Source organism: Diospyros lotus, chromosome 12, assembly GCF_014633365.1.
Source record: "Diospyros lotus cultivar Yz01 chromosome 12, ASM1463336v1, whole genome shotgun sequence".
NCBI lineage: Eukaryota > Viridiplantae > Streptophyta > Magnoliopsida > Ericales > Ebenaceae > Diospyros > Diospyros lotus.
The window spans coordinates 5,383,003-5,408,892 of record NC_068349.1 but is presented as its reverse complement, the minus strand read 5'-3'; the positions used below and the strand labels follow the sequence as shown (position 1 = coordinate 5,408,892).

Here is a 25,890-nt window from a genome sequence, read left to right as displayed (position 1 = left end):
TCTTCTTTTCGTCTCTTCTATCTCTCTGACTCTTTCTCTCGCCATTTTGTCATTTCTTCGTAGATTAGGCACTGGCTGCACTGCCTTGTCTCCTCATCTCTTCGTTTCTTCTCTCTCCCTCCACCATTCCTTATTGATGGCGAAGGCTAGAGATAAAAATGAGGACGACGCTAATGGTTTTTTGGTAAGTTTTTCAGGTACTTTTATTTTATATTGAAACCTAGGTCTACTAAAATTTAACCATTAGATATTTTTTTTTTTTTGGACCAAATGTGAAATCCCTCACCTTAAAGCTCCATCGCAACTCAGTCTCATGATTTTTGCAGAAGAGGTAAATCACGGAATCCAAAAGTGAGATTCAAATACGGGACCTGTGATTGGCTACCATTAGATATTTTTTATTTTTGGATATGTAGATCACCGTGATTGAGGAAATCAGATAATCGATTCTGATCGTAAGAATCACTGGCCACTGGCAACGGCAAAGCTAAACTAATATTTGGCTATTGGTTATTTTGTGTTTCAGTTCGATTTAATTATTACAGTTTATGTTTCGTTAGTTTGAGTTTAGGTAGTTCGATTTATTAGAGTTAGTTGACCGATTTAATTCGATTATCACATATAATTTGATTCAATTCAATTCATAATTTTTAATTAATTTAATTTGATTATAATTAATTGCGTACATCACCTAGCGAAGAGCTAGGAAACAAGGGTGAGAAGAAGGGAAAGGCTATCAAGCAAAGGGGACCAGAAAATTTTTCATGATGTGATGCAAAATTGTTACCTCATCTAAAGTTTAAAATTCAAAATATACGTACATTTTACCCAAATAAATAATAAATGACCCAGAGAAAGAAACTGCATCCCCTTTAGTTGTCAATTGTCTCAAAGACGTGAGAGGAGTCTCTGGATTTTGGGGCCCATGGCCCAGTTTGTCCCTGCCCTGTTTGCTTTTTCGGTTCAATTACATCAACCCAAAAGTTATGGTTTTTTATGACCATGACTTGACAAGTCAATCTCGATGCACACGTTACGGTTACACAAACCAAATAATCACCACCCCGCGGACAAGGCGAAATTATTCAGATTGCACGTCAAGCAACACCGCCGTGTCCACATCCTTAAAATACGTATTTTAAGGTCCCCTCCGAGAGATAATTTTTTTTATATTTATTTTTCAAAATTACATATTTTTTAAATATAATTTAAAAATAATAGAAGATATCTGAGTAACCTTTCTTATTTAACATTTTATTTAGATAATATTTGTTAATTAATATATAGATTGAAAAAAAATATGATATAAAAAATATTTTAAATAAAAGTATTTTTTATTATATTTATTTAAAAATAATTTATATGACTTCTTATCTTAAACTTTTAAGATAAATTTATCTCTCACCATTTAAATAAGTTATCTAATTAAACCTTAATATCTAGATGAGTCTAAGAGAGAGCAAATGACTATTATCTCAAAATTTTTGGATTGAGATGGATTTATCATAAAAAAAAAATTAGGCTTTATTCATGTTCAAGATACTTCAACATCAACACTAAGGAATAGTTTTAGTCGTTTCTAATCATAAGTTAGATGTTCAAAATATTTGAGAGCAAGGCTATGATCAGCATGTAATATGAGGGGTGAATGGAATGGACTACAAGCTTTGGTTTGTAAAGAATGTTCTTATGTTTATTATGTTTATTGCTAATCTCATTATTCACAATTGGCATTAGTGATTGCATCTAAAGCAATCATCCTCGTCTCTCATATTTTAACAAAATTAACTTCTAACTATTGTTAGTGCTTCTGGTAAACAAAACGATGAATTGATTGTTGCACAAGCTATTGAAATTTCTTATTTGATTTTCATGATGAATTGTCATGATGATTGGGGAGAAAACCCTAACTCAAGAAGGGAGGGATGCAAAAAGTAAAGAGCCTTTAAAGCTCGCTCAACTAGGCTAGAAGAATCTCCACACTAAACTAAGAGCGAGCTCCAAAATGAAACTACCGTATTGGCATTATGGCCCTGCATGATAAAGTTCTCGCAACTGACTAAGGGATTCTCTTTTATAGAGGAAACTTGAAAGACAATGTGATGGTGGAACTAATGATATTAGAAATTAAACTCAAACGGTCTTTTTTGTTTTACTGAGTCAAGTTTTATTTAGTCTTCAATTGAATAAGTCTACGGCACATTTTTAGGAGCTTATCTCTACAGTACCACTACAAGAAATTCGAGATTTAGCGACAGATTTTCAACGACGGATATTTCTTTCGCTATTTTGCGATGGAACAGCGACGGAATTGCAACGGATTACAAATTTTTTTTTTTTTTTGAGAATTAGCAACGGATTTTAGCGACGAAAAATTTTCGTCGCAAAAAAAATTAAAAAATTATTTTTTTTGCTACGAAAAATAAAATCCGTCATTAAAAATAGAGACGAAAATAATTTTCTGTCGCTAAATTTTAATAGTAATAAAAAATAAAAATTAAATTTTTATCTAGCGACGAAAATTATGTCTATAGCTATTTTTAGCGACAGAAAATTTTTACTCTCACAAAATTTTAAAGTAAAAAATTAATTTTAATATTAGTTTAAATAATTAAAATAAAATTTTAAATAAAATTTTTTTATTTCTAAAATTTAACGACGGAAAATTATGTCCGTCGCTATTTTTAGCGACGAAAAGACGTTCCGTCGTTAAATTTTAATAATAATAAAAAAAATAAAAATTAATTTTTATATAGCGACGGAATTGTTTTCTGTCGCTATGATTCGCGACGGAAACTAATTCCGTCGCAATCTTTTAAAATAAAAAATTAATTTTAATATTAGTTTAAATAATTAAAATAAAATTTTAAATTTAAAAAATAAATAAAGAAATAAAATTAGCGACGGATTATCCAATTCCGTCGCTGATTTAGTCACGGATTGAATATTCCATTGCTACCATTAATTTTTAATTTTTATTTATTTTATTTAATTAATCTATAAATATTTAAATTTGGAATGAATATTTAAATATACATTTAACCATGAGATGAATATGAAAAAATTAATTTATATAATTTAAATGAATATATTAATATTAAAAATCATAATATTGCTAAATTCTAACTATATCAATTAAATGTATAATAATTAATTATTTGTAATATTTATTAACTGTATGCAAAATGTAAACAAACATTATATTTGAAAAATAAATAAAAAGTTTAAAAATCAAAATATTATTGAAATTTTCTTTATTTTAAATTTTAGAAATCATAAAAATAAAAAAATATTGAGGGATTACATTATATAGAAAGGAGTCTAAGAGTTATCTTGTCAATTTCTTTCTCTTTATAAATATGAAAATTTTTTGCTAAGTTAAAAAGTTTAAAAACCATAATGGGCCTATTTTTTGTAGTTTAAAAGATGTAATTTTTAACTTCTAACTTTAAAAAAGTGGTAATGTATTGTTTGTTTTAACTTGTAGAATTATAACTTATAGCTTCTACTATCTTTTTCAAAGCTGGGGTACCCCAGCTTGTACATCTCTCAAAGAAGTTGCAACAAACAAGTTAAAAACTTATTTTAAGTTCAGTGAATGTTTTTAATTTTTATTTTTTAAATTTTTAAATTTTTTTATGAAACTCAAAAATTACCCTAAAAATTTATAAATATTATGTAGATTTCGTTTAATATAATTTTTATTTATAGAAAAATTAATTTTTTAATATAACAAACTATTAATAAATAATTCAATATATTAATACAATAATTTAAATTATTTTATTATCACATTTTAGATAATTACAGTAAGATTTTATTTAAATTATTTAATAATAAAATTTTATTTAAAATACATTATTTTTATCAATTAAATAATTATTATTTTTATTTTTATAAGTTATATTAATTTTTATATAATAAAAATATTAAAAATAAATAAATTCAAGAGGCGGGAATTTATTTTAATAATAAAAAAATAAAAAATACATTTTTAGATAGAGACGGAATTTATTTTCTATCGTTAATTTTAGCGATGGAATTTATCTTCCGTCGCAAATATCAGAGACGGAAATAAATTCCGTCCCTAAAGTTTAAAATAAGAAAAATATATTAGTTTAAATTAAAAATAATAATAAATTAAATTTTGCAACAAATTTAATATTCTGTCACTACTTTTAGCGACGCAAAACTATTTTCGTCGCTAAAAAATTAAATTTTAATTGTAAATTTTTTGCTTTTCAAATATGGAGACAGAAAGTTTTTTCCGTAGCCAATTTTAAAAATAAAAAATTAAAATTTAATACTGAATCAAATAACAAAAAATAAATAAAAAAATTTAGTGACGAATTGTCTGAGTTCATCGCTGATATAGAGACGGAACTTTTAATCTATCGCTAAACTTAAATTTTATTTATTTATTTAATTAATTTATAAATATTTAAATATATAAATATTAAATTCTATAAGAAATTTAATATATTAATGTATATTTAATTAAATCTTTTTATAAATTTAGATAAATATATTAAATTTAAATATATTAAATTTAGATAAATATGTTAAGATAAATATATTAAATTTAAAAATCATAATATTACTAAATTCTAATTACATTAATTAATAAATTTCGTGTGCATAAAAATAAAAATAAAACAATATCGAGGGATAACATTATATAGAAAAGAGTTTATGAGCTATCTTATCAATGTCTCATTCTCTATAATTAGGAGAATTATATAAAAATGAAACAATTAAATGTATAATTAAGTCATTCATAATAAAAAATAAAATATATAATAAAATATTTATTTAATATATTTATGTAGCGCTTGTTAAAATGAGCAGGATAAGTGAGTATGAAGATAAGTCCGAAATAATTTTCGGACTAAGATATTGAATAATGATTTTCTCCCTTAATAGTTACACTATATGATAGTATAACTATAATAAAAAGTTTATTTATTTGTTTGTATAATAGTATATCGTTAGTTTTAAATATTTATGTTTTTTTAAATTTTTAATTTTATTTTTGTTGTTTACTACTTTATTGAATCAAATTAATTAAAATTCGATATAAACTCTTTGTTTGTATGACAATATATCGTTAGTTTTTAAAATGTATTATTTTTTTATTTCTAATTTTATTTTTGGTTTTTACTACTTTATTGAATCAAATTAATTAAAATTTGGTATAATTGAATTAATTGAATCAAATTAATAAAAAATTATCAATTTTTTAAAAAAATTACTTCTATTCAATTAATGTTTTTATAAAAAATTAGTTTTTTGTTTTCGATTATATTTTTTAGTTAAAAATAATTGAATCGATTGGATTTTAAGACAATGATATTTTTATGGTAATAAAATGACGTCGTTTTTGGCCTATCATACAATTTTTCAGCTTGTTCGATTTTTTAGCTTATTTGGTTTATCGGTTAATTCAATTTTAATTAATTTTTTTATGTGTTTGTTCAGTTTATTGAATCTGTTTAGTTTATGTAGTCTATATTTAGTTTTTTCTAACTAATTTATTTTATTGGGTTTAATCGGTCAAGTCAATTTAGTTTAGGGAAATTCTATTTACAACGAGAGTTTTACTCTTCGCAGCATTTCCTCGCCAATTTTTTTTATCATTTTTTAAAAATCTTATTTTACCCTTCTGTCACCCCATCATTTTTCTTCCCTTTTTACTCTGCACAGTCACTCCATCTCTCTTTCTCTCTCATTATATCCATTTATTTCTCTCTCACACTTATCTCTCCATCTCTTTCTCTCCCAATGAGCACACACACAAATATGTATATATATATATACAAACACACACAAACATAGATAATTTATTATAATAAAATTAAATTAAAAAAATATAAATAAATAAATTATTTTTAAATATATGTATTTTAAATAATTATAAATTAACTAATTATAAATTTTTTAACTAATTTTAAATTTTAAATTTTAAATTATCGTGAGCTAAATTTTTGATACTCAAAAAAATTTAAAATTAGTTAATTTATCTTATTAAATAATTAAAGATACATATGCTTAAAATTAGTTATTCAATTAACTAATTTAATAAGATATATATCTTTAAAAATTAGTTGAATTTATTTAAAGATATATATATCTTTTTAAAAATAATTTATTAAATAAATTTAACTAATTTATTTTTAAAAAGAATTAACTAATTTAATTTATTTAAAGATGGATGTATCTTTTTAAAAGAATTAACTAATTTATTTATTAAATAAATTCAACTAATAAGATATATCTATCTTTTTAAAAAGAATTTATTTATTTATATTTTTTATTTTTTTATTTTATTTTACTAAAATAAAAAAATTAATTAAAATAAAAAAAATTCCCCAAAAGCCAACTTTCGGGAAACAGTGGGTGGAACAATTTCGATTGTTAAAAATAATTTAAAATTAATTATTTAATACACTTTTGATTGTTAAAAATAATTTAAAATTAATTATTTTATTTTATTAAATTACTTAAAAATACATATACTTAAAATTAGTTATTCAATCAACTAATTTAATAAGATATATATCTTTAAAAATTAATTGAATTTATTTAAAGATATATGTATTTTTTAAAAATAATTTATTAAATAAATTCAACTAATTTATTTTTTTAAAAAATTAACTAATTTATTTATTAAATAAATTCAACTAATAAGATATATATATCTTTTTTAAAAAAATTATTTATTTGTATTTTTTATTTTATTTTATTATAATAAAAAAATTAATTAAAATAAAAAAAATTCCCAAGCTGGGGGTCGGGAATGCCCCCGAAAGCGGCTTTCGGGGGCGTTCCCGACCCCCAGCTTTCGGGGAACACTGGGTTCCTCGAAATCTGGAGGGGCATGCTGGTTCCCCGAAAGCTAGCTTTCGGGGAAGTTTTTTTTTATTTTAATTACTTTTTTATTATAATAAAATAAAATAAATAAATACAAATAAATAAATTCTTTTTTAAAAGATACATATATCTTATTAGTTGAATTTATTTAATAAATAAATTAGTTAATTCTTTTAAAAAGATACATCCATCTTTAAATAAATTAAATTAGTTAAATTTTTTTAAAAATAAATTAGTTGAATTTATTTAATAAATTATTTTTAGAAAGATACATATATCTTTAAATAAATTTAATTAATTTTTAAAGATATATATCTTATTAAATTAGTTGATTGAATAACTAATTTTAAGTATATGTATTTTTAAGTAATTTAATAAAATAAAATAATTATTTTTAAATTATTTTTAACAATCAAAAGTGTATTAAATAATTAATTTTAAATTGTTTTTAACAATCAAAAGTGTTCCCCGAAAGCTAGCTTTCGGGGAACCCATTGTTTCCCGAAAGTTGGCTTTAGGGGAAGTTTTTTTTTTTTTTTTTTTAATTTTAATTAATTTTTTTTATTATAATAAAATAAAATAAAAAATATAAATAAATAAATTCTTTTTAAAAAGATATATATATCTTATTAGTTGAATTTATTTAATAAATAAATTAGTTAATTCTTTTAAAAAGATACATCCATCTTTAAATAAATTAAATTAGTTAATTCTTTTTAAAAATAAATTAGTTGAATTTATTTAATAAATTATTTTTAAAAAGATACATATATCTTTAAATAAATTCAACTAATTTTTAAAAATATATATCTTATTAAATTAGTTGATTGAATAACTAATTTTAAGTATATGTATCTTTAAGTAATTTAATAAGATAAATTAACTAATTTTAAATTTTTTTGAGTATCAAAAATTTAACTCACGATAATTTAAAATTTAAAATTAGTTAAAAAATTTATAATTATTTAAAATACAGATATTTAAAAATATTTTATTTATTTATATTTTTTTAATTTTATTTGATTATAATAAATTATCTCTGTGTGTGTGTTTGTATATATATATGTACATATTTGTGTGTGTGCTTGTGTGTGCTCATTGGGAGAGAGAGATGAAGAGATAGGTGTGAGAGAGAAAGAAATGGGTATAATGAGAGAGAAAGAGACATGGAGTGACTATGCAGAATAAAAAGGGAAGGAAGATGATGGGGTGACAGAAGGGTAAAATAGAATTTTTGAAAAATGATAAAAAAATTTGGTGGGAAAATGCTACGAAGAGTAAAACCCTCGCTGTGAATAGAATTTCCCTTTAGTTTAATTTCTCAATTCAATTTATTGATTTTTTGATTAATTTGATAATTGAACCGATCATTTACGTACCCCTAATAATGAAGGAATATGAAAGAGAAAATAATCAAAATTTTCTTTTTTAAAAAATTAAAGACTACTCAACATTCAAAATATATTAAGAATATTGTTACAATATTTTTGAATTTTTTTTATCTTTTATAAATTTTTTATTAAAATAGTTTTTATAACATATCAAATCAATTTATTATAATTATTAGATTTATAATATAAGTATTTTTTAAATTAATATTAATTTAAAATGCAATGATTTAAATTAATTTCACCGCCTCTTTCACTTATCCCCGTAAACCCCCCATCCCCCCCTCCTTCCCTTCCCCCCATAAAACCCTCTGCCACACCCTCCTCTTTGTGTGCCCCTTCTCCCTCTCTCTCATTCGATCTCTCGCACTCGCCCTGGCCCTCACTCTCACCTCTCGCGGCTGGCCCTCGCCCTCGCCCTCGCTCATTGTCTCTCCCTCTTTCCCACACTGCCTCTCACTCTCCCTCTCTCTTTCTCTCTCTCACCCGCGGCCAACCCACCATCGTCACCCACAATGCATATCTCTCTCCCTCTCTTTCTCTGTCTCCCCATCGTCGTCGCCCCTCGCCCACACTGCCTCTCTCTCTCCCTCTCTCTTTCTCTCTCTCACTCGCAGCCTACCCACCCGCCTCATCATCGCCGCCCCTCGCCCGCCCCCTTCTCTCTGTCTCTCTCCCTCTCTCGCCACCGCGTAACCCACCCACGCCATCGCCAGCCGCGTCCCTAAATCGTCGCCCCTGCTGCGCACCGCTGTCGCCCCCGCCACGCCACCGCCGCCACTTCCAGAAGGTCCTCTCTCTCTCTCTATATATATATATATAGATAGATTTATTTACTTCATTTCTGTATTTGGTGTTAATTTAATTTAGTGTTAGTTTACATGCGTGTGTGTTAATGTATATTTGATTATATTTATTTGATTATGTGTGTTATTTGATTATGTATACAGATATGTGTGTTAATTTAGTTTAGTGTAAATTCATTTAGTGTTAATTTAATTTAGTTTAGTGTTAGTTTAGTGTAAATTAATTTAGTGTTAATTTAATTTAGTTTAGTTTATGTATATAGATATGTGTGTTAATTTAGTGTATTTGATTATGTTTATGTGTGTATCTAATTGTGTATTTGATTATTCATTATGTACATTTGATTATGTGTATCCTATTATTTTGTGTATTTTTTTATAGTATTTTATGTTTTGTGTACATTTAATATTTTAAAATTATTAATTTAGCGTATTATATAGATATACGCGCTCGCTTGTGTGTTAATGTATATTTGATTATGTTTATTTGATTATGTATACAGATATGTGTGTTAATTTAGTTTAGTGTAAATTCATTTAGTGTTAATTTAATTTAGTTTAGTGTAAATTTAATTTAGTTTAATTTATGTATACAAATATATATGTGTGTTAATTTAGTGTATTTGATTATGTGTATGTGTGTATCTAATTGTGTATTTGATTATTCATTATGTAAATTTGATTATGGGTATCCTATAGGGTGTAGTCCTTCTATAGAAGAGATTTTGTCTAATTTTCTCTAAAAATTATATTAAATAAAAATATAATTAATTAAATATTTTTTAGCTATTTAATTAAATTTGTTAGAACTTAACCTTAGATTCCCGTTCGGTGACTTCCTCGATGGAGCGAGGAGATCATTGAATTGTCCAGTTGGATAGTCTGAAAATTTGGTGTCGTGTTGTGTGCCCAGCGAATACGCATTAATTTACTCATGCATGGTACGAAAATTCAGTAGCATTTCATGTTGTTCTCCGGTTGCATATAGGAATATGTTTTGATTCATGCAATTGACTCAAATTGAGTTTAACTTGTATGAATCAACACATAATCTTTATCGTGCATCTAGAGAACTGTGCTGAGATGCTGCCGAAATTTCGTATCGTGAGTAAATGCGTCTGCTAGTGGTCATATCACGATTCATTTCCGGATGGGATAGGTCCTAACCTTCAAATTTTAAGGAGGAGTTATGAGGAGTAGTTCAATGGAAAAATATTAAAACAACTCAAATAAAAAAATATTATAATTATAATTTAGTAATTTTTTATTATTTAATGGTACAGGAAAAAAATGAGATCAGATCGTCAGTGGATGTATATCAGGCGTAAGGATGATGGTTATGTTTTTACGGAATTTATCAAGGGTGTTGAGAAGTTTGTTAATTTAGCTAAGAGTCAACCAGAGTGGATGGATGGGAATAAGATTAAATGTCCTTGTAATCAACCAAAGTGTAGGAACACGGCTTTTCGTGACCAGGATACCGTGACAAGTCACTTGCTCACCAAAGGTTTCGTACCGGGGTATTATGAGTGGACACTTCATGGGGAAGTTATTGCTACGGTAGATTCGGTCGATATGTCTTACTTAGCATCAACGCTTGAAGCAGATCAAAGTAACTTATTTGAGACTATGGTAATGGATGCTACCGGGCCTGATTTCAATCCGAATATGGAGGAGGAACCTCCAAATCCGGAAGCTCAACCATTCTATGACATGCTTAGTGCTGCAAAAAAAGAGTTATATCCTGGTTGTCGAAAGCATACGCAGTTGTCGCTTGTTTCTAGATTGCTTAGCTTTAAGTCAGAGCACCATCTATTTGAGAGGGGATTTAATCAACTTTGTGAATTACTTAAGGAGGTTCTTCCTGAACCTAATACGATGATTGATAATTTTTACAGTACTAAAAAACTGGTTCGAGGGTTGGGCCTTGCTATTGAGAAAATTGATTGTTGTAGAAATAACTGTATGATTTTTTGGGGTGATGATAGTGATTTAACAGTCTGTAAGTTTTGTCATGAGAATCGGTACAAGCAAGTTGATCAAGCTGACAGTAGCAAACGACAAAAAACTTGTGTTCCTTATAAGAAGATGCAATATTTGCTTTAACTCCTCGGCTTTTGAGATTGTATGCATCCAATTCAACAGCAGCAGAAATGAGGTGGCACGCAGATCATGTGGTCGAAGATGGAGTCATGAGTCATCTGTCGGATTCCCCTGCGTGGATTCATTTTAACGAGACTCATAGGGAATTTGCTGCCGAGAAAAGGAATGTCAGACTTGGTCTTTGTACTGATGGGTTTCAGCCGTTTGGTCAATCTGGGAAGCAATATTCTTGTTGGCCTGTCATTGTCATGGTGTATAATTTACCACCCTAGATGTGTATGAAGGATACGACAATGTTCTTAACGGTGCCAGTGCTAGGACCAGAGAATCCTAAGGCAAAACTTGATGTTTTCTTACAACCCCTTATTGCAGAGTTGAAACATTTGTGGGATGTTGGTGTGCATGCATATGATATCTCATTGAAACAAAATTTCCAATTGAGAGCGGCTTTGATGTGGACCATTAGTGATTTTCCTGCATATTCAATGCTCTCGGGGTATAGCATGACAGGAAAGCTGGCATGTCCTTATTGCACGATTCACTCGGACGCATTTTACCTATGAAAGAGTCGAAAGATTTCATGGTTTGACAACCATAAAAAATTCTTGCATCGAGATCATCCGTATCGACGGAATAGGTATGGATTTCGCAAAAATACTTTGGTAAAAAAAAACACCACCTCCTGTACTGTCTGGACCTGAGATACTTACTTCCTTGGACGAGATGGGTTTAGTGAAGACGACACAACCCAATGCTGCACAGACTAATGCGGATAACAGTCATGGTAGTTGTTGGAAGAGTAAGAGCATTTTTTGGGATTTGCCTTATTGGAAAACTCAACTTATTCGACACAACTTGGATGTTATGCATATAGAGAAAAACGTGTTTGAAAATGTGTTCAATACAGTGATGAATGTACTGGGCAAAACTAAGGACACGGTGAAGTCAAGAGAAGAGTTGAATCAATATTGTCGCCGCATTACTCAATCAACTTTTACTCTGAACAAGAAAGAAAAAGCTGTCTTGTGTGTGTGGGTAAAAAATCTAAAATTTCCTGATGGGTATGTGTCGAACATGGCTAGATGTGTTGACATAAAGAAGCTTAAGTTGTTTGGGATGAAAAGTCACGATTGTCATGTGTTCATGCAAAGGTTGGTGCCCGTTGCATTTCAAGAATTACTACCGCAAAAAGTATGAGAGTCATTGACTGAGTTGAGTCTTTTCTTCAAAGATTTGACATCGACCACTATTAAAAGTGAGCATATGATGAAATTAGAGAACGACATCCCCATCACTTTGTGTAAGTTGGAGCTCATATTCCCTCCAAGTTTCTTTGACTCTATGGAGCATCTTCCAGTCCATTTGGCTTATGAAGCAAGGATAGCAGGTCCAGTTCAATATCGATGGATGTATCCGTTTGAAAGGTACTATTTATTAGATTGATAATTTTTTTTTCTATTTTATAAGAAACATATTTATTTTGTAGTTCACTTATCTAATTACTATATACATTTTATATAGATACCTTGGAAAGTTGAAGAAAACAGTTAGAAATAAAGCTCGAGTGGAAGGCTCTATTTCTAATTCATACGTTGTGGAAGAAGCGTCATTGTTGTGTTCTCATTACTTTGAGGACTATGTTGTTACAAGGCATACACGAGTGCTGCGCAATGATGCTGGTGTTATAAATGAAGGGGATGACCAGGAGGGGAAGTTATCAATTTTGAAGCATTCTTGTCGACCATTTGGATGTAAAAAGTCACGAATGTTATTCGGTGAAGAATATGATGTTGCACACAGATATATTTTGATGAATTGTCCAGAAGTTGAACCGCATCTGTAGTAAGATTTTGCTAATTAATTGTTGTTAATTTCTAAATTATATTTAAATTGAATAGTCTAATGTAGTTATTTTCATTTTTCTTTTTAATTTTTCAAGAATTTACGATGCTGAGCTAAGGCAACGTAATCTCGGCATTGGCGACCACATCATTGAACAATTAACAAATAAGGAATTCCCTTATTGGTTCAATAATTATGTGAGTTGATTAATTAAAATATTAATTTCACTCAATTTCTTATATAATTATTTCTTATATATCTATCTTATTTAATAGGCTCGCGATCCTACGAACAATGTGACCAATCCATACATAAGGGATCTCGCAAAAGGACCTTTTAACACTGTTACAATGTACCCTGGCTGCTTTGTTAATGGATTTAAATTTCACACGATTAGCCATGGTTCAAATAAATACACTATGAATAGTGGCATGTGCGTTAAAGGATCCAACTACGATGATCCCGAGAAGGACTATTATGGTCGGATAACAAAGATTGTCGAGCTCGAGTATCCTTCAGTATCATCATTCAAGAAAGTTGTATTGTTCAAGGGCGATTGGTTTATTCCAACTTTGAACGAGGGGGTGAAGATTTATCATGCATATAAGATCGTCGAGGTCAATGAAAAGAAGAAATGGAATACAAACAAGCAATTTGTATTAGCTTCTCAAGCGATTCAAGTATATTTTTGCGAATATCCAAGCTTGAGGCGTAACAAAAGCGATTGGTTGGTTGTAACAAAAGTCAAACCAAGGTTCATAGTAGAGGTTCCACAATCTTTTAATAATCAAGAGGCGACCCTTCCACGTGAAGCGTTGCCTTACTAAGAGGATGACGTGGAACTACACGATATCGCAGTTGATGATGCCCAAATCCTTGAGACAGTGAATGATGGTGACCACGCTGATTTAAATGATGAGCTAGTTATGGAATCAGAATTTGATGAAGCCCCAGAGTTGAATGATGAGCAAGTTTTGAGATCTGATTCTGAAGATAATTCTGAATCGTATGATGAGCAAGTCTTGTGATCAAACTCTGAATATGACTCTGAATCAGAGGATGAACAAGTTCTTCAATTAGATTCTGATGACGACTTAGAATCTAATGACACAGATGTAAACTTATATGATAGTGATTAGAGGTGAATTTTATGATTTAAATACTTATGTTTAATTATTAATGATATTGATTTTGTTAATTGATTTATTTCATTATAGGTATGACAGGTGTTAGAGGACGATATCGTGCAGGACACAGTGGTTCTAGATCTAACTCGTCTGGGTCTACTGTTACTTCCACCTCATCTACTACAGCACCGCATATTTCGAGGGATATTTCACCGGCCTCCCTCCCATCAGCATGTCCTGTTGCTGCCCCTGCAGTTGCTTCTTCACCGACCCTTCCTGCAGAGTCACCAATACATCCATCATCTCACTCGACTGCTAGTCATTTTACATCCGAACCACTACATGTTATAGAGCAAGATGGCGATGGGTAACTTTAATTTTTTTTTACATTATGACATGTATTAATTTTTATACTAATTATTATTATTTATATACAGGAGCATCTTTTGTCGTACAATGAATATCTCCCATATTATATCGACAATCTTCAAGAAACGTCTTCATAAGGAAGGTCATGTTTGGAAAGAAGTGCCTTTAGAGACAAAAGACTTGTATTGGGATGAATTTGCGGTATTAAATTCAAATTAATAATATATATATATTTCAACTATTAATGTAGAAATGTTTAAATTATTTAATCTTTTTTTTTTTTACAGAAAATTTTTTAGTGGGATCCTGTAATTGATGCATTAGTGAGAAGAGAGTGGGCACAAAAAGCAGTGAAACGATATATCGACAACGTTCGTAAGTGGCATGCCAATGGAAAACCGATCTTTGTGCCAGATGATGTTTGGGATCGTTGGATGCAGAAATGGGAACAAGATGAAGCTTTCAAGAAACGGTCTGCACAAGCATCGCTGAACCGTTTGAGTGAGACAGGTGGCCTTGGGGCTGGTCCTTCCCGCCATACTGGGGGTTCTATATCTTCAGCAGAGTATAAAAGACGAATGGTGAGAAATTTAATTTATTTAATTTGTTAATATTTAATTTTTTTTATTAACATGGTTAATTTTATATCATTTTTTTTTAGACACATGAGTTTGGGAGAAAGCCTACACTGATTGAATTGTTTGAACAAACTCATTCTAAAAAAACTGAGGAAGGACAGATGGTGTATGTCGACAGACGTTCTTCGAGTGTCATTGTAAGTTTTTTTTAATTGTAAATAATATCATTTTTATAATTAACATAAACTTTAATATTCATAATTGATTTATTTTATTTTCTTCATTAAACTGTTGTAGGAAATGTATGGATAGTTGCTAGAGCAAGCAACTCAACCAAATGAAGGGTCTGAGGAGCCTCAGCAGCCAGATTGCGATCAGATATTCATCCAGGCTGCCGGGGGGAAAAACAAGAAGAAGAGAATTTACGGCACGGGATCCTTATCCCAATCAAAATTTTCTGACGTTGGCAGCTTATCCTCTGTTTCATCTGGTCTTAATGAAAACCCGGTTATACAAGAAATGACAGAGAAATTAAAAGTGCAGTTGGAGCAGATAAATTCACAGGCAGAACAGATAAATTCGTAGGCTCATGAGCTGAGCGATGTTCGACGACAGATGTTTGAGATGCGATTTTTGATTGAACAACTTACTGCATCTACTCGCGGTATTGTTCCTTCTTCTTCTTCTTCTCAGCCACAATCGACTCATCAACCTGACTCACCTAATGCTGGTGATGATTTAGATAACTAGTTTTTGCAGTTATTTTTATGTAACGATTGATATGTAACAGACAATTATATTAGCATGTAATAAACAATTATTAGTATCTTGTTTGAATATTAATTTTTATATTATAAACATAAATTTTAGAATTTTTATATAATTTGTTTAATAATTAATTATAAATAAATTTTAAAATTAAATAATAAATTAAAATTAAATTAAAAAATATATAACTTTTAGCGACAGAAACAAATTGTGTCGCTAAATTTTTAAAAAAAAATTTAATGGATTGCGACGCAATAAATTTTTAATATATTTTTTAATTTTTTTAATTTACTTCAGTGACGAAAAATTTCGTTGCTATAATTTAATTAATAAAAATTCTAAAACTTATAACGACGGAATTTTTCGTCGCTATAATTAATTGAATAAAAATTCAAAGAATTCATAGCGACGGAATTTTTCGTCACTATAATTAATTTAAAAAAAATTCTAAAACTACTAGCGACGAAAAATTCCGTTGCTATAATTAATTGAATAAAAAATTCTAAACTAATAGCGACGGAAAATTTTCGTCGCTATAATTAATTTAATAAAAAATTTAAAATATTATAAATTCCTTCTCGAAAATTATTCTAATAAAAGAATTCTAAAATAATAGCGACGGAATTTTTCGTCACTATTATTTTAAAAAATAAAATATTTAAAATATAGCGACGGAATATTCCGTCGCTAATAAAATATTCTTATTTTTTAACTTTTTTTTTTTAAATATTGCGATGGAAAAATTCCATTGCAATTTTTAAAAAAAATACACTTAGTGACGGAAATATTTCCGTCGCTAAGACGTCGCTAATATAGCGACGGATCCATCACAAAAAAATTTAGCGACGCAGACTTTAGCGACGGACGTTTTCCGTCGCTAAATACATTTTGCGACGGATTTTTGGATTTAGCGACGAAAAATTTCCGTTGCTAAATCCCGAAATTCTTGTAGTGAGTTTTAACTGAAAATTATGAGTCTTTGTTTGGTTTGTTTTGACATTTTCTTAAGAGTTTGTTGAAGTTTTTTTTTTTTTTTGGGTTTGTAATCACCTATAAATAGGTGCTCATTTGCTGCTTATTCTGGATTCAAATTCTTAGAGAATAAAAAAGTTATTTTCTTCTCTTATTTCTTTTTTCCTGCTCTATTTTTTTCTATTGAAACACTTTTCTTGGTTTCTTTTGTTCCTGGTTGGGAAATTAAGTTCTAATTTCTTGCATTTGGTTTAAACCGTCTGATGAAAAAATCCCAAAAAAATCATGACCATTAGATGAATGAGAAATGAAAATCCAATGTGAAAATTTATCGGACAAAAAATGTTGACAAAAGCAAAAAGCCCTCCCAGAGACTTTTCCAAAAATGTCAAACCATCACATGGTCTATTTTTTTCTCGAGAAACTTGAATAAAAGAATGGGAGCAATTGATATATGGAGATTAAGCCCATTAAAGGCAAAGTCTAGACTAAAGAAGAGAAAGAGGTATACACCTCAAAACTTGAGAGATTGGAGATTATACAGCTCCAAGAAGAATATGATGTAACTTCAAAACTCGAGAGATTAAATAGATCTCCAACAAATTGTTAATAGCCCCAAGAAAAGAAAGAGGTAATCTCAAAACTCGAGAGACTATTCAATCTTTGGGAGATTGTTAACACTCTCAAAAAGTTAATTAAACCAAATTAAGTAGATATTATGAACCATTTTAACTTATTTTAGTTTATAAATAAAGTCATTTCTATGGATGGAGAGTTTTGACCATTTTGAAAAAGTGTAGGAATTTATATTAATTAAAAATAAAAATGATGTTGTGATTAATTTGAAAAAATTAAAAAATGAATTTATTTATTTATAAAATATTAAGAATAATGGTGTATTGTAAGTGGACTAGGGAATGCTCGTGCCTAAAGGCACGCTGTAAAAATTATGATTAAAAATTAAATAAAAAATAAAAATAAAAATTATTTTATATTTGTTTTCTTTCTCTTAATGTTTTATAATAAAAAATAAAAAAATTAAATTAAAAAAAAGTTCTACGAACAAATTAAATTAAAATTTAAACATCAAACAATATATATCAATTAATGCTATTGCTGCCAATCAAATATAAAAAAAAAATTAAATATCGAATACTACTACCTATTAAGCACACAAAACTGCAATACCCATCTCTTTAGCATGTAATATAGTTTCTTTTTCATCATATATTCGTTTTCTTCTCTTATATTTTTATATTATTATGCTATGCTATAAATGTAACATGTGTTTTTCTCTTATTCATTTTCTTCTATTTTTAATGTTTACTTTAACATGCTTTAAAAAAATAAAATTTAAATTAAATATTTAAAAAAAACATCTATATAATAAAACATGATGGTTTTTGAAATAATAAATTCGTAAAAAAAATTTATATGACAATATTCGAAAAATAAACTTCTAAAAATTGTGGGGAAACCATACCACGAGATGGAAATTTTTCTTCCATTTGCCAAAAAATGTAGCCTTTTCTTTTTCTTTTGCCTTTGCCTATAATAATAAAAAATAAGTAAACTAAATTTATAATTTTTTTTAAATGATAAGAAAATGCATGTCCAATGTTAAAGTGACTTTTAAGCTTACCTCACAAATGCGAATAGTATTAAGGTCATGCTCATCGCGAATAACAGCATTAATATTTTTTTTTTTAAGAAATTGAACCTACATATGTAAAAACTTTAGAGTGATAAATAAAATTTTATATACATAAATAAAAAAATTAGTAAACGAATTAAATATTACGGTTCAGTGTAAGTCTCCATTCACTTGTAAAATATGAGAGAAAAAATTAGATATGATAAGTATTTTTTTTTAAAAAAAAATAGGCCTTATATTAAATTTATATGAAGAAAAAAAAATTTACTTGACCAAAAATAGTAATATCGACTTCAACCTAAAAACCAAATTAGTTGCTACCAAATCAGATAATAAAATTAAATATTTTATTTAAATAAATAACTACCATGAATAAAATAGATGATGAGGAGAAGAAAAAAAAATATAAACCAAAATGATAAAAGGCCAATCTAATGTTTAGAACAAATGTATTTTAACAACCACATTAAAATGATAAAATTAAAACCAAAATCAAATCCTGGTATGAATAATTATCACTTGAAAAGTTTAAGAGGAATAATTGGAAAGTAAAATTAAGGAAGATGACGATCCTAAGTTTTTACACCCAATAATTTTTTATAAAAATAAAAATAAAAATAAAATAGCATTTATTATGTTCCATTACATGAAATTACCATTGATATTGGGTTAAATGGGCTTTTTGGCTTAAAATTTTCACTTTTATTCCATGAATAGATTGTTTTTAGTTGTTTAATTTAAATTTATAATTCTCAATGAGTTATAATTTACGTACATTACTCCTATAAGTTATAATTTTTGACTTTAAACACGGATTATCTCAAATGAGTTATAATTTTTTTTCGGAGAAACTGAAATGAGTTATAAAAAAAATAAACACATATATTTGGGTCCAACTCATGAAAAAAATAAATTTGTAAAATTGTATAAACACATAATTTTATAAGAGTGGGACCTATATAAACTGTAACGGCCCGCCTCCCGGAGCCCCCGAGCACCAAGAGGATCCGTGAGAGGGTCATTACTAAAATGATATCGAATAATGACGCACCTACAACACACACATAACCCTTTTTGAAATCATAATTTTTCTTTATTACAACATCTCATCATAATCTTTACAAACCATTCATCAGTTGGGCCCACCTGGGCTTACATAACATGCGACAAACTCTGAAAACATTAACCTTATTAGGACACGATGACACCCAGGATCTAGGTTTGGGAGAGCTCTGCACTTGCTACCATGACATGACGGTCTGGACCCAAACCCCGATGAACACACCTGCGGTCTCAGGATATGCTGACCTGGAATGATGTAAAACAACATGAGTCGCGAGACTCAGCAAGCTCTAGAAAGAAAGGTTACGGGTTTAGGATAGGACTCTTCCCATGACACCCCATGCAATTCATGTCAATGAAATCACGCCATGTCATGAGCTATACGTACCTTACTTCTACATGCATAACATAAAATAAACTGCACATAAGGAACCAGGGGCCCACATAAGTCAAACATTGGCACCCGGGTCCCACATACAAACCTGTTGTAGCCTAACATCGGCTACCATATCATCATTCTCTTAGACCAGCCTTTTCCTGACATGGTCGGCTTTTCCTGACATTCAACTTTTGTCTTTTCCTGATACTTGTTACATACTTTTCCTGATTCCCATCATATTCTCATGTGTTCATCATGTCATACATCACATAATCATATACTTCCGCGATCTTGGTCTTCCCTCGGGCCAACCCCGAGCTAATATCTAAGCCGAGCCGAAGCTCACATGAGTCGGTACTCCCGACACCTGGCACGGTACTCCCGTCCAGAATAACAGTAACATTAGAACCATGCGATGCAACACATAAGAAATGCAAGGGCTTCCGTAGCATAAACGTGATGACAAGGCACCCATAAACCAAACATCAGGCCCTGCTACGCCCACACATAAGAATTCACACATGCGACATGCTCTAAATGCATATGCTCATCTAGGGTACCCAAATTGGCTCTTGGACCAACCGGGTCATGCAAATGCTCATACATCCCTTCACACACAAAGCATGTCCCCACGTGAATGCAACCCAGCCCATTGAAGCACACACATCATGAAATGCACAAACCAAGGCGGGAATCTGGAGTACCAGCTCTTCTGGCCGTCTAGCGCTTATCGTAACAACCGATGACTGGCGCCCATACATCCAGCCATCAACTGCCACGACCCACGGTCAACAGTCAGTGGCTTTGTATCCATACCCTTAGACACACTTACTGACCCTATTAACTTTAGATTCTCTAAACTTAACATTACACAACATTTCTCCATAACTTTTCATGTACATAATCACATAGCATCATGACATCATTCTCATTCTTCCTCATTCATAGAAAACCATCTCAACATACATAATAGACTCTTTGACACATTTTCTTAATTCTGACCATAACCAATTTCTCTAAGAACCTAACCCCAATGGGTTCGGCATCATTCCCAAGGGAAGCGGAGCGATACGAAGCTCCATGACGGTTGAAATAAAAGACGCCATGACATCCTTACTGAACGTATCTCATTAACAATAAACTCATTAATAAAATAAAAGTCGTAAAATGGTTACTACGCAGATTATTATTATTTGTGCGTAGAACCGAGTCATGGTGAGGGAGGGTTTAGAGTACAAGAAACCTCAAGGACTTTCAAGGGAAATAAATAACGCGAAGAGGGGGTTAGGAGCTTGCCTGAAAATGGTTGATTTCAGCCTCTCTTGTGCTCCCGATGCGAAGTAAAACGTTTCCTATCAAATAATACAACCGTGACTTAAATCGATTAATTCTAACGCGTAAACTGTATAATCTAACCGTATAAAATCTATGATTTAAACATATAACACTTATATAAATTTTACCTACTTACCGAAATATTTTAAATACCGAATAACCTCGAAGACTCCTTAATTTTATCACTTCACTTCCATTTCGTAGCTACCGTGCGCTTCCCCAATTCTTTTCTCCTTCCTTTCCCTTTGCTGCTCGCGGTCTCCCTCTTCTCCAAGCTCTGCTCGCGAACTCCCTCTTTTCCAAGTTTTCTTTAGCAAATTTGTATCCCTATTTATACTCCTCAGAACACCTTCGCCACTAAGTTTTTCCCCAACCCCAATGGCCATCATTTAAACTATCAAATCTCATTTAATTCTCTCACAGTCTCTTGACTTTTGAACCAATTTCAGCCGCATTTAAGCCATTTTGATTGACCATTTTTCATGAAAATAAGAAAAACACAAATTGGGAAAAGAATTAAAGGCAGCACATGTTGCCAGCGCGCCACACGTCCCACACACACACACTATATTACATGTATACATATATATATATATAATGTTATCTCAAACATTCCATATATATTATGTAATATAATATATTAACTTAAGATTATATTTTACTTCACATATAATTGCGTGCGTTTCCTTCCAAATTACTTTCATTCCTTTATTTAATTATTTAATTATTTTATATTATATGCAAATATATTAATTGCTATAATATTTTATTTATCTTAATCACTTAATAATCTAAATCCTAAAATTTTACAAACTTCCGATCACTTCCCCATTTAAGAATACAATAAATTTAACATTCTCATTTAAATTTCTTTAACTCACAAGTATTCCATAAGTCACCAATCACTCTAAAACGTCGAAATTAGTACTTATTATTTACCTCTAAAATTTCGGATGCTACAATTCTCCCCTCCTTATTGGAATTTCGTCCTCGAAATTCGCGCTCATATCAACTCCTCAAGACACACTCACAACTGTCATGAATTTACTCAACATCACTTCTGGGACATTCCATATCATCATTTTCCAATATCTCACTGGGCATCTTGCGTCACTAAATCATCCTCGAGGTCTCATTTTTTTTTGTACCGAGTCAACTATCAACCTCAATTTTCTTATAGCACTAATGACTTCCAAATCGTCTTATTACTCACTTCAACTATAAGGTTGACCCTAATTTGGCTAGCACCATTATACACCTTGCCCACCGAATTCCCATTTGGGAGTCCTTATTGTCCGCAAATTCCCTTAGGTGGGTTCTAATATCCAACTTTTGCTTATTGGCTCACATAACACTTCCTATTATAGCTTTCTACAGGCAATCACTTTTGTTACCATGAAACTACCCAAGCACATCCTTAACAATCTATAACCATTTATCATGCACCTAGCCTCTCACTTATATCCTATCTTCCATCAGGGCCGCAAGCTAACACTAATAGGGGCGCAAACGCCAAGATCAACCTAGACGTCGAGCACGTACCTTGAGCGGGGTCTACTCTTACCATTTACTCGTGGCTAACCTTAACGCCCATAGAACCCTGACCTGTTCTTATTTTTCTTCTTATCATTGCTATCCTGGTCACTACTTACCTGGACCTGAGTCGTTAGCCTTCCACCACACATCGGGACATTCCCATCCTCAACACTCATTTTCCTACACCACAACCAGGCTTTTAATTCATGATTCTAACTGTATGCACCTCGCATTAGGATTACAATCATAGCCTTATAATCAATAACGCACTCTTAACTCTACCCGACCGTCCTATGCGTGCAGAGTCTCCTTCTTTAAACTTAAACTTGCTCTGATACCAAACTGTAACGGCCCGCCTCCCGGAGCCCCCGAGCACCAAGAGGATCCGTGAGAGGGTCATTACTAAAATGATATCGAATAATGACGCACCTACAACACACACATAACCCTTTTTGAAATCATAATTTTTCTTTATTACAACATCTCATCATAATCTTTACAAACCATTCATCAGTTGGGCCCACCTGGGCTTACATAACATGCGACAAACTCTGAAAACATTAACCTTATTAGGACACGATGACACCCAGGATCTAGGTTTGGGAGAGCTCTGCACTTGCTACCATGACATGACGGTCTGGACCCAAACCCCGATGAACACACCTGCGGTCTCAGGATATGCTGACCTGGAATGATGTAAAACAACATGAGTCGCGAGACTCAGCAAGCTCTAGAAAGAAAGGTTACGGGTTTAGGATAGGACTCTTCCCATGACACCCCATGCAATTCATGTCAATGAAATCACGCCATGTCATGAGCTATACGTACCTTACTTCTACATGCATAACATAAAATAAACTGCACATAAGGAACCAGGGGCCCACATAAGTCAAACATTGGCACCCGGGTCCCACATACAAACCTGTTGTAGCCTAACATCGGCTACCATATCATCATTCTCTTAGACCAGCCTTTTCCTGACATGGTCGGCTTTTCCTGACATTCAACTTTTGTCTTTTCCTGATACTTGTTACATACTTTTCCTGATTCCCATCATATTCTCATGTGTTCATCATGTCATACATCACATAATCATATACTTCCGCGATCTTGGTCTTCCCTCGGGCCAACCCCGAGCTAATATCTAAGCCGAGCCGAAGCTCACATGAGTCGGTACTCCCGACACCTGGCACGGTACTCCCGTCCAGAATAACAGTAACATTAGAACCATGCGATGCAACACATAAGAAATGCAAGGGCTTCCGTAGCATAAACGTGATGACAAGGCACCCATAAACCAAACATCAGGCCCTGCTACGCCCACACATAAGAATTCACACATGCGACATGCTCTAAATGCATATGCTCATCTAGGGTACCCAAATTGGCTCTTGGACCAACCGGGTCATGCAAATGCTCATACATCCCTTCACACACAAAGCATGTCCCCACGTGAATGCAACCCAGCCCATTGAAGCACACACATCATGAAATGCACAAACCAAGGCGGGAATCTGGAGTACCAGCTCTTCTGGCCGTCTAGCGCTTATCGTAACAACCGATGACTGGCGCCCATACATCCAGCCATCAACTGCCACGACCCACGGTCAACAGTCAGTGGCTTTGTATCCATACCCTTAGACACACTTACTGACCCTATTAACTTTAGATTCTCTAAACTTAACATTACACAACATTTCTCCATAACTTTTCATGTACATAATCACATAGCATCATGACATCATTCTCATTCTTCCTCATTCATAGAAAACCATCTCAACATACATAATAGACTCTTTGACACATTTTCTTAATTCTGACCATAACCAATTTCTCTAAGAACCTAACCCCAATGGGTTCGGCATCATTCCCAAGGGAAGCGGAGCGATACGAAGCTCCATGACGGTTGAAATAAAAGACGCCATGACATCCTTACTGAACGTATCTCATTAACAATAAACTCATTAATAAAATAAAAGTCGTAAAATGGTTACTACGCAGATTATTATTATTTGTGCGTAGAACCGAGTCATGGTGAGGGAGGGTTTAGAGTACAAGAAACCTCAAGGACTTTCAAGGGAAATAAATAACGCGAAGAGGGGGTTAGGAGCTTGCCTGAAAATGGTTGATTTCAGCCTCTCTTGTGCTCCCGATGCGAAGTAAAACGTTTCCTATCAAATAATACAACCGTGACTTAAATCGATTAATTCTAACGCGTAAACTGTATAATCTAACCGTATAAAATCTATGATTTAAACATATAACACTTATATAAATTTTACCTACTTACCGAAATATTTTAAATACCGAATAACCTCGAAGACTCCTTAATTTTATCACTTCACTTCCATTTCGTAGCTACCGTGCGCTTCCCCAATTCTTTTCTCCTTCCTTTCCCTTTGCTGCTCGCGGTCTCCCTCTTCTCCAAGCTCTGCTCGCGAACTCCCTCTTTTCCAAGTTTTCTTTAGCAAATTTGTATCCCTATTTATACTCCTCAGAACACCTTCGCCACTAAGTTTTTCCCCAACCCCAATGGCCATCATTTAAACTATCAAATCTCATTTAATTCTCTCACAGTCTCTTGACTTTTGAACCAATTTCAGCCGCATTTAAGCCATTTTGATTGACCATTTTTCATGAAAATAAGAAAAACACAAATTGGGAAAAGAATTAAAGGCAGCACATGTTGCCAGCGCGCCACACGTCCCACACACACACACTATATTACATGTATACATATATATATATATAATGTTATCTCAAACATTCCATATATATTATGTAATATAATATATTAACTTAAGATTATATTTTACTTCACATATAATTGCGTGCGTTTCCTTCCAAATTACTTTCATTCCTTTATTTAATTATTTAATTATTTTATATTATATGCAAATATATTAATTGCTATAATATTTTATTTATCTTAATCACTTAATAATCTAAATCCTAAAATTTTACAAACTTCCGATCACTTCCCCATTTAAGAATACAATAAATTTAACATTCTCATTTAAATTTCTTTAACTCACAAGTATTCCATAAGTCACCAATCACTCTAAAACGTCGAAATTAGTACTTATTATTTACCTCTAAAA

General features: G+C 31.1%; 2 protein-coding genes across 2 annotated transcripts; both read left to right on the top strand.

The window, feature by feature from the left end:
* Positions 1–10,375: 10,375 nt before the first annotated feature.
* LOC127786799 (uncharacterized) lies at positions 10,376–11,730 on the top strand. The gene is made up of 3 exons (XM_052314462.1): positions 10,376–11,066; positions 11,153–11,398; positions 11,480–11,730. Exons 1-3 carry the CDS (start codon positions 10,376–10,378, stop codon positions 11,728–11,730), a joined length of 1,188 nt encoding a protein of 395 aa, XP_052170422.1.
* Positions 11,731–14,228: 2,498 nt separating this feature from the next.
* LOC127786798 (uncharacterized) lies at positions 14,229–15,668 on the top strand. The gene is made up of 5 exons (XM_052314460.1): positions 14,229–14,503; positions 14,574–14,706; positions 14,805–15,086; positions 15,167–15,280; positions 15,396–15,668. The coding sequence occupies exons 1-5, from the start codon at positions 14,229–14,231 to the stop codon at positions 15,666–15,668; spliced, it is 1,077 nt and encodes a 358-aa protein (XP_052170420.1).
* Positions 15,669–25,890: the final 10,222 nt, after the last annotated feature.